Raw genomic sequence first — 9,363 nt, 5'->3', positions numbered from 1 at the left:
GCTGAGGGCTCCCTCCTGTGCTCCCTAGGCATTGGGGGAGCAGATTGGAGGGCCGGCTGTGACTCTCGCATCCAGCAGCTCTTTCCTGCTGAAGACACGTGATTCAAGTCCCAATCACGTGGCGACGCTGGTGCAGATCGCGCCCGTCGGTACCGCCGGGCCGCGGGACAAGCCCCGCCCCTCGCTGCTTTCCCGCGCGCTCATTGGTCACCTTTCGAAAAAGGCGCTCCGCCCCCATGTGGACTTGAAACTCTGGCGGCAGCGGCCGCTCCCGCCGTGCCGGGCAGGGACGTGAACGGCGGCGGCGGCGGCGCCTTCCGTGTAACACCGGAGCGGCGGCGGCGCCTTCCGTGTAACACCCGAGCGGCGGCGGCGGCCCCCGGAGCTCGGAGGCGGCTCCGGCACAGGTGGGACCCGGGGTCGGTCGTGCCCCAGCTCGGGGCTCGCCGCGGGCGGAGGGGGCCCCGCTGAGGGGCAGCGGGCGGTTCTGGCGAGGTCCCTGTGCCGGGTTCCCCCGTGTCCCCCCGGCGCCGAGATGGCGGAGGGAGCGGCTGCCCGCGCTCTCCTCCTTGCCCGGATCCCTGCGGACGAGCCGGGGCCGCAGCAGCCATGGCTCATCCCGGTCGCTGTCGCTGGGACAGAGGTGGCCGCTCCGTGCCCGGGACACTTGCCGGCCGTGCGGCCCCGGGCTCGGCGCCGCCGCTCGGGCGGGAGGTGTCCGTGCCCGGCTCGGGGCTGGCACGGGAGGCAGCTGAACGTGCCTCAGAGCCCAAAGCGCTGCAGGCGCCCAGTGCGGGCACAAAGCGCCGCATCCTGCCCGCTCCGGGGCCGAGGCTTCTTGGCGCTGCCTTCTGTGCCAGGAGCCGCTTGCGCTTCCCAAGCAGAGAGCCAAAGCGGCTCCGCCCGCTGTGTTAGAATTTAGTCTCAGCCTTTTTTTTCCTCCTCCTTCCTCCTCCCTTCTGTTCTATTTGCTTTTCCTTTCCAATTTGCAGAGGCCTCAGCGGTCTCCCCATTTCCTTCCTCTCTCACATTCCACGTGCTATTTCCCAGACCTTGTTCTTTCCTTATAAACACGTTGATCACCTGTTCCCCACTTAAGGCTTTGTTGTATCCTTGTTTTTTTGCCTTCTGGGTGCTGTGGGTGAAGGTCTGGCTTTGAGGAGTACACTCTGCTCCCTTTGCTCAAGGAACCAGCCTTGCAGTTATCCCAGTCTCCTGCTGCTGAGGCCTTCCTTAGGCTCTTGCTGGAATGAAAAATATCCAGGAAGCTTTTCCTTTCTTGAGATTAGAATGGTTTCTACAAGTCCTTGAGATGTGACCACGATGGTTAAAAACCCACTGTGCAAATGAAGGTTTCCCCTTTCTTTCCCCCACTCCATGCTCCCTTACTTTGTAGTCTCAACAGCTGCTAAGGAAGCCTTTCTAATCTTGTCCATTGGCAATATAACTGCTCTTTAATTCAGGTTTTAAAGTCAGGCTCTGCCCATGTGTAGTGGTTTGGTAAGAATGTGATTTTTTCGGAAGTTAGAGAAAGAAACCTAATTAGTGACTGGCTTTGAAGTGGATAGCTTGATTGACTAATTAGAAAGTGATAGGTCTCTGCCAACACATACAGGGTTAAATATTGGGGGATCTCTGGAAACTGCCCTTTTTCCTTCTCTGCTTTGGAAGAGGCAAGCTGCCCCGGCTCCCGGGGGGCCAGGCCCGGCCAGCCCCTGCCTGGGCCAGGCTTTTCCCGGGAAGCTGCTGGGACCGGTGGCTCCTGGGCCGGGGGAGGAGAGGAGAATATTCCCCCTTCCCAGCCTGGATTAGGTTTCCAGCGGTTGAGAGAGACTGTCACTGAGCTGCGGAAGCGGAGTTCCCCTCCCCCTTTGGTGACTCCTGGGCAGAGGAAGGAAAAGCGGATGAGGAAAGCCCAGCCTGCTCCAGAGATCATGCAGCTGGGATCAAGGGCGGCTCTGCAGCCGGGCCAGTGGCCCTGCAGCAGCCAGAACCCAAAGACTCTGGTCTGGCCTGGAGAGGGGTGACTCTACTACCTCTGCTCACCGGCGGCCAGGGAGAATCATTATGCCTTTTGTAGACTTGGGCAAGATATTAACTTTTTCCTTACACTAATGAAACTTCTAAAGCCTTAACTCTTCTCTGAGTGAGACAAAAGGGACAAAGTGAACGTAGAGAAGACACAGCATGAGATAGAAGTCAGTGAAGAGAGAGAGTTAAGTCCTAAGTGAGACAAAAGAGTGAGGAGTTGCCTGGTTTGGCTGGATTTCTCTTTTGAATCCATAGAGAATAGACTAACTTTCTCTGTAACATATGAATGCTGTTTAGGGGGATGCAGAGCTCTAGTCAAAGTCATAGACTGATACAGCTGAGATTTAATGGAGAACTTTGACAGAGGAAGATAGAGAGAAAGTGATGTGAAGCCTTTTGCTCTTAGGGAAAAGGGAAGCTTTTGTTTCTAGAGATAAAGGAGATTTTTAGAAATAGAAGGAGAAAACCTTTGTTTCATAGTAGAGGAAGCATCCTTAAACAGTACCCTAAAATAAGCAGACAGAACTCATATGCAGTGTTGGGAAAGCTGCTAATGGGAGGGACTTCACAAAGGCAAGTTCCCAGGCAGCTGTTTCTGTAAAAGTTAAGACCCACAAGCAAACTGTTCTACGTTGTCAGTAAAGACACTCCATAGAATTTCAGAGATACTCTTCCCCGAAAGAACAGATAAAAGATTGTTTTTAAACTGTGATACTGACTAAAAATCACAGGTTCTGTCTCTTTATGTTATTTGTGAGAAATGAACACTTGTGAGGGGAGGAGGAGTGTTTTGAAAGTTCCATTTTGATTCTCATTTTCTTCTTTTAGTGCATGTTAATAAATCTATCTTTATACCTTTAAGTTTGAGCCTGCTTTGCTTTCTCTTAATCCTATCTCACAGAAAGAAAAAAAGACTAAACACTCAAACCACTAGAATTTAGCGAAAGTGAAACCATTACATCATATTATTGTTTTCTATTTTTGATTGAGTTGTGTGTGCTTAACAAGCTCTGTGTGTCTTGGTTTGGGAAGACAGGTATCTGCCGGGTAATTAAAAAAAAAAAACAAACTGGAGTTTCCTTTGGAATGGAGAGTGTAAAAACCCCCCCTTCCACCCCCTTTTTTTTCTTTTTTCAATTATAAATTTACAATCAGAGGCTCTTAGGCAAAGATTTGGGAAATAGGAATAGCAGTTCTTTACTAGTATGTATTACAAAGCAAACAAACACCAAAAAAAACCCCACCAAACAACTACAGCATTAATGACAAACGACAACAGTACCGAGAACCTTGAGGGCTTTGTTTCACAAAACCCAGGGCAGTTTGGTTTCGGTGTCCCTGCAGGATCCTCAGAGCACCAAGCTGAAACAGTGGAAAAGTCCCGGGCTGGTAGCTGGGATGGCAGGGTGTCCCGGCAGGCAGGGGCAGGATGTCCCGGCAGCGCAGGGGGTGCAGGGTCACGCTGCAGCAAGAGGAGCAGCGCCGAAGGCGAGGCAGGGCCTGGACCAGCTCCCGCAGGTGGCAGGGAAAACTCAGGATTCAGGCTGAACTGGTGATAGTAGATTTCCCAGGACTGGATCCCTTTGGCCACAGTGAAACTCCTCCAGCCAGCAACAGCCGTTCTCTCCCTCCCCGAACGCCGGAAAAAGAAAAGCCCGCAGCTGCCTCAAGCTCTTTTACCTGCATTATCTCTCCCTTCTAACTTTGTCCACCTCTTTGTTTCGGTTAAGTACTCTCAAGTATGCAACACTTGGTCTTCTTGATGACTTATGGGGAAAAAGTTCTTTAGAGAAAGAAGGAACAAACATAACCCCCCAACACTGTGCTCTTTTAAAGCGTTACTCCAAGAGTCAAAGAATAACAGTGGCAGGGAGTGAAGGAGTTGTGTGCTAGTTGTTTAGAAATGGAATGTATTAAACCAGCTTTCTTTAAAAGCCATGTTAAGTGGAATTAAGGCACTCTAATTACTTTGGGAAATGGTCCATTTAGGATAGATCCACAATGACAAAAACTGTTTATCTGATGGTGAATACATGCTCTGAGCAGTGCAGGGCCATCCTCTCAAGAGATGCATGAGCCAAACCCAGCAATAGAGGAAAAGACACGAGTTGAGCTTTGGGAGCTGTACAGATGAAATCCCACAGATGTGCCTGGAGCATGGCCCTCCCCAGCAGTTTCAGTTTTAAAAAAGCTAAAATCTGGTGCTCGGTACTTTGGGATGTGGCTTGTAACTGTGGAGGGGATGCGCTCTCTTACTGGAACTGAGGCAGTGGAGGGCCACAAGGCTGCAGCCAGATTGCTTCTCCTTCTGCTTAAATTCAATTTTTTTTTAAGTCTTCTTAGAGGTGCTGCAAGTGAAAGAAGAGAACAGGAAAAGACAGGAGCATCACTGGCACAGTAATTGGTATTTTACTCTTCCTCTTCTCCTTTTAAACATATATGTAGATAACATGAAGTTTTTAACTATGTGGTCTGGGATAAACATTCTTTTTTCTATTTCTTAAAAAGAGATATGCAAGTCCTGAGAGCCTGGGCCAATGCTCACTGCATTTTATTTAAGTTTCTACTATTAAACAGGGGGCTGATAAAATTGATAAGGAAGATACAACTGCTTTCCATTATTTTCATGTTGAAATTGAAGGAGAATACCTTTGTGGTGCTGTTCCATGGGTCTGAATTGAGGGAAACCGCCCCATTTTCATCATCTAAATTTCAAATTGAGGGCAAGCACCGCTGTCCCTGGTTTTAAAGGGCTTCTCTTGAGAGGAACCTCTTACTGTGCCATTTTAGGAGTTCCATCGAGGGGGATCCTCCATTTTAAGAGACCTTCAAACACGAAAAAGATGTTCAAAAGCCCTCAGAATTGTCTTTCTTGAGGGAAATGGAGGAGGAAACTGCATGTCCCCTCATTTTAGGAGGCTACATTGACGAAAAATCCCCCTTCATCCACCTTTTATTTGGGCTTCAATTGAGGGGAGACCCTCCTCATGCATCATTTAGGGATCTAAATCCAGAGGGAACCTCCGTTTTTCCCTCGATTCTAGGCTTCAAAATGGCCCCAAAGGGGAGTTTACCCTTGATTGAATTCCTGAAGAAATTGCAGAAGAACGGTAAAGCTGTGCTGGCGCTGCCGGTCTGGACTCCATTTATCCGTCGGGATTGCAAACGCCCCCAGGCCCCGAGCGCCGACGGACGCCCAGCACTGCCTGGGCCGCGCCCCGACGGATCCAAGAGGGGCTGGAAGCTCCATGGAGCAGCTCAGCGCCTGCTCCACGCTGGCCCCTCCAAGGCCGGGACGGAGCGTGGGCTCTGGACACATCCCCATTGTGGGGGCCAGAGCCGCTGCTCAGGGGCCCGGGGGATCCTTTATCCCCCTGGGGCAGCTGCCAGAGGCCGGGGACAAAGTCCTGCTTCCTAGGCTGGAACACATCCCTGCTAGTTTACCTCTCATTCTCTTGCCCTGATTTGTTTGATAATAAATTCAAATCATTCTTCCCAGTGGTGTCTCTTATTGCGGTGACTGGTGAGCGATCTCTGCCTGGCCTTTTCTGGATCCTCGAGCCTTTCCTCATGTGTTCTGTTTCCTGCCCAGGGGAAGGAGCAGAGGGGCAGAGAGGTTTTGCCGGCACCGCGCACCTGGCCTGGCCCAGGCCACCCCAAGAATCCCTGCCAGAATTCCCTCCAGCATCACCTGGCCCCATGGTAGGTCCGGCTCTGCAGGCAGGCGGCTCCAGGAGTTCCAAATGGGCAAAATGGGGCCGAGGGAGAGGAGGCAGGTGGTGCCAGTGGATGAAAAGTCTTTGCTGCGAGCTGGCAGGGAGAGGAGGAGGGAGAAAGTGGTGTAAAGTAAATGGGAGAGGAAGAGGGACAAGACTGGAGCGGTGCAAGGCGGCGGGGATGGCCATGGGGCAGGCGGGCATTTTGCTTTCCAGCTGTGTGGGAGGAAAGGGTGAACTGTCAAATCCATCCCGGAAAAGAGGGGAGAAATAGGAGGTGGATATGGCCGATAATTTGCATTCATTTCATCTGCCCGAACCTCAAAGGCTCCGCGGAGCGACGACGGCCGCGGGGGATCATGTCGCGAAACATCTCGGATTACGCCTGCTTTCCCGCGCCTGATTGGTCAAAAGGGAGAAAAAGCGGTTCCCTCCCCGGTCAATTCAAATTCTGGCGCGGCCGCTGCCGCTGTGTCTCTTAGTGGTGGTGGCGTCCGGCGGAGCGATTCCTGTTACTCCGCAGCGGCGGCGGCCCCCGGATCCCGGCGAGGGGGCCCCCGGAGCTCGGAGGCGGCTCCGGCACAGGTGGGACCCGCGGTCGGTCGTGCCCCAGCTCGGGGCTCGCCGCGGGCGGACGGGGCCGCGCTGAGGGGCAGCGGGCGGTTCTGGCGAGGTCCCTGTGCCGGGTTCCCCCGTGTCCCCCCGGCGCCGAGATGGCGGAGGGAGCGGCTGCCCGCGCTCTCCTCCTTGCCCGGATCCCTGCGGACGAGCCGGGGCCGCAGCAGCCATGGCTCATCCCGGTCGCTGTCGCTGGGACAGAGGTGGCCGCTCCGTGCCCGGGACACTTGCCGGCCGTGCGGCCCCGGGCTCGGCGCCGCCGCTCGGGCGGGAGGTGTCCGTGCCCGGCTCGGGGCTGGCACGGGAGGGAGCTGAACGTGCCTCAGAGCCCAAAGCGCTGCAGGCGCCCAGTGCGGGCACAAAGCGCCGCATCCTGCCCGCTCCGGGGCCGAGGCTTCTTGGCGCTGCCTTCTGGGCCAGGAGCCGCTTGCGCTTCCCAGGCAGGGAGCCAAAGCGGCCGTGCCCGCGCTCGGTGTCCCCGGGCTCCAAGCCGCCGGGACAACGGGGAATGCGGGGGACAACCGTGAGCAGCCCGGGGCCGCTGCTTCTTGCTTCCCCCTGGGCAGGCGGACTCCGAGCCGCAGCTGTCCTGTCCCCGCTGCCTCCGGCAGCTCGCAGGCGTTGTCCCCGCGTGTCCCGGCACGGAGCTGGGCTGCAGCGGCTGCAGAGCCACAGGGGCCGGGGCTGCGGGCACCGGAGAGCTCCCGGAGGCTGCGCTTGTCTCCGCAGGTGCTGCCGCAGCGTCGGCGGAGCGGGGACAGGGCGGGACTGAGCTGGCAGCGCCTCGCTGAGCCTCGGTGTCCCACAGGGCCCGGACCAGCAGTGACCTCTCCCCATGTCCCTTTCAGTGTGCCATCACCGCAGGTGGGAAGCTGTTCCCGAGGCCGACCTCCGAAAGGCTTTTTCAGCACTCCTGATGTCTCGGGAGGAAGGTGCTGTTTATTCCAGTCAGAGAGATGCCACCTGTGAGCTGGAGGAGAGTGAAATCTGCCATGTCCATGAGCCTTTAAATCAGCCCCAGGAGGACGAATCAGCAACAGGAAGATTGCCATGTGAGTACAGAGCTGTGGCCTCTAAGGAGGAGACATTGTCACCTCCCAAGGACAGGGTTGGCAGGTGTGTGTCTGTTTCCCAGTGTCTGGAAGAGGCCTCGTGCTCTGCTCGGCCCCATCAGTGGCTGCAACCAACAGCCCCAGCTGTCCCCAAGGCTGTGCAGTTCTCCTGCTGCAGCCTGTCCCCACCCCTCTGTCCCTGGCTGTCCCCAGCCCTGTGTCCCTGCCTGTGTCGCAGGCTCTTGGCTCCCTGGCTGCCGGCTGAGTGAGGGGCAGAGTGGCTGAGGGCTCCCTCCTGTGCTCCCTGGGCATTGGGGGAGCAGATTGGAGGGCCGGCTCTGGTTCTGGCAGCCAGCAGCTCTTTCCTGCTGCAGGCAAGTGGGTCAGGTCCCATCCCGTGGTCACCTTGGTGCTGCTCGTGCTGGTGTTGCTGGTGCTGGCTTTGGCGACGGCCTTGGCTGTGCAGTCAGGTAAGGGAGGGGCAGCAGCCTGGGCCCAGCCCCTCGGGGCAGAGCGGGCTCCCTGCTCCCTGCACAGGGGAATCCTCAGAGCTTCTCCTCTTCCCCCTCCAGCAGCACAGCTTCCAGTTCCACCTGCCACTGCCCAGTGTGTTCTGGGCTGTCCCTCTGGCTGGGTTGGCTACAATGGGGTTTGCTACTACTTCTCAAGGGATAACGGCACCTGGGAGCAGGGTGAGGAACGGTGCTCCGAGCTCGGGGCCTCCCTGGCCATTGTCAAGGATGAGGAGGCCATGGTGAGTGAGGGGCTACGGGCGGTGTGGGGTGGCTGAGGGGAGCCTGGGGGTGCTCCTGGGCCGGGCTGGGGGTGCCGCCCTGTCCCGGGGCCTGGCAGGGAAGGAGCCCCGGCGTGCGGGGGGAGCCCCGGGCACGTGTCCCCCCGAGGGGCCGGGGCAGCTCCCACTCCTCTCTCCCGGGCAGGATTTGCTCTTCCGCCTCCGCGGGAACGGCGATTACTGGCTCGGGCTGCGCAGGCGGGGCCAGCGCCTGCAGTGGGGGGACGGCAGCAACTTCAGCTCCTGGTGAGTGCCGGGGAGCCGGTCAGGGCACGGGGGGACAGGGGCACAAGGTGTTCCCCTGGGAGCCAGCGCTGGCTCTGCTCCTCCTCGCAGGGTTCCTGTCCTTGACGATTCCGAGTGTGTGTACTTGGCTGACTATGAATTCGTGCGTCAGAACTGCTCAAATGAGCTGGCATATCTGTGCAGCAAGGCCCAAGCTCCGCTGTAACGGGCTGAAGTAAGGACCTTCTCCACACTGGACAGTCCCAGCTTCACCTCTTCCCATGGCACAGGGCTGTCCTTCCTCAGCTGCCCCCTGTGCCTTGCACTAACTCTCAGGGTCACCTCAGTGCCTGTTCCTCCCCCCTGCCGAGGCCGGGCTGGGTGTCGAGAGGAGAAGTCTCCGCGATCCATCCCGCCCCCGGTGCTCCCTGGGCTCAGTGGATCGCGCTCATTGCACACCGGGCTCCATCGGGGCCACCAGCGCCCCTGCCGGCGGGGCCCGGAACTGCACCAAAGGGGAAAGCGCCCGCGGCCGGGAGCGGCCGGGGCTGGGTTTGTGCTCTGTGCGCTGTTAGCGCTGCGCTGGGGGTCGTGTGTCTGCTTCGTTATACGTACTAGAAAAGAACTGTCCTTCCTCTCCTCATTTCTTTGCCTGAGAGCCCCTTAATTTTAAAATTATGGTAATTCGGAGGGAAGGGTTTTACATTTTCCATTGCAAGGGAGGCTCTGACCTTCTCCGGCAGAGAGCTGTCTTTGAAGCCAAAACACCCCCATCCCTCTGTGCCTCTGTGTGGGGAGTAGGGAGGGAGGGAATCCAGGATCAGGTGGAGCCCAGGAAGGAGACATCAGTGTGGGGAAGGTGCATTTTTAGGATCTGGCATACTTCTCATTCCCTGGCTCTGATTTGTTTGATAATAAATTCAATTAA

The 9,363-nt window shown here is 56.5% G+C and overlaps 1 protein-coding gene across 4 annotated transcripts; it reads left to right on the top strand.

Moving 5' to 3' along the window:
• Positions 1 to 9,363, top strand: LOC136297241 (C-type lectin domain family 2 member B-like). 4 transcript variants are annotated; one of them, XM_066197031.1, is made up of 8 exons: positions 1 to 407; positions 5,624 to 5,733; positions 6,075 to 6,332; positions 7,214 to 7,417; positions 7,792 to 7,887; positions 7,990 to 8,171; positions 8,356 to 8,456; positions 8,547 to 9,363. In XM_066197031.1, the coding sequence occupies exons 4-8, from the start codon at positions 7,282 to 7,284 to the stop codon at positions 8,659 to 8,661; spliced, it is 630 nt and encodes a 209-aa protein (XP_066053128.1). In that variant the 5' UTR covers positions 1 to 407; positions 5,624 to 5,733; positions 6,075 to 6,332; positions 7,214 to 7,281; the 3' UTR covers positions 8,662 to 9,363. The 4 variants fall into 4 exon arrangements, with proteins under 4 accessions (XP_066053128.1, XP_066053126.1, XP_066053127.1 ...); XM_066197029.1 differs by lacking the exons at positions 1 to 407; positions 5,624 to 5,733; positions 6,075 to 6,332 and having other exon boundaries at positions 7,201 to 7,417; positions 8,547 to 8,670; positions 8,772 to 9,363; XM_066197030.1 differs by lacking the exons at positions 1 to 407; positions 5,624 to 5,733; positions 6,075 to 6,332 and having other exon boundaries at positions 7,201 to 7,417; positions 7,993 to 8,171.

Source organism: Chamaea fasciata, unplaced genomic scaffold, assembly GCF_029207755.1.
Source record: "Chamaea fasciata isolate MVZ Bird 193981 ecotype frontalis unplaced genomic scaffold, bChaFas1.0.hap1 SCAF_15, whole genome shotgun sequence".
NCBI lineage: Eukaryota > Metazoa > Chordata > Aves > Passeriformes > Sylviidae > Chamaea > Chamaea fasciata.
The sequence above is the reverse complement of the archived record's forward strand: the minus strand, read 5'-3'. Positions and strand labels throughout refer to the sequence as shown.

Excerpts from the sequence above, each read along its gene's own strand:
- LOC136297241 (XM_066197029.1), top strand. The coding sequence starts at position 7,201 with ATGTCCCTTTCAGTGTGCCATCACCGCAGGTGGGAAGCTGTTCCCGAG. Across the intron at positions 7,888-7,989 it reads GGCCTTGGCTGTGCAGTCAG|CAGCACAGCTTCCAGTTCCA; the intron begins GTAAGGGAGGGG and ends TTCCCCCTCCAG. Across the intron at positions 8,457-8,546 it reads GGCAGCAACTTCAGCTCCTG|GGTTCCTGTCCTTGACGATT; the intron begins GTGAGTGCCGGG and ends TCCTCCTCGCAG.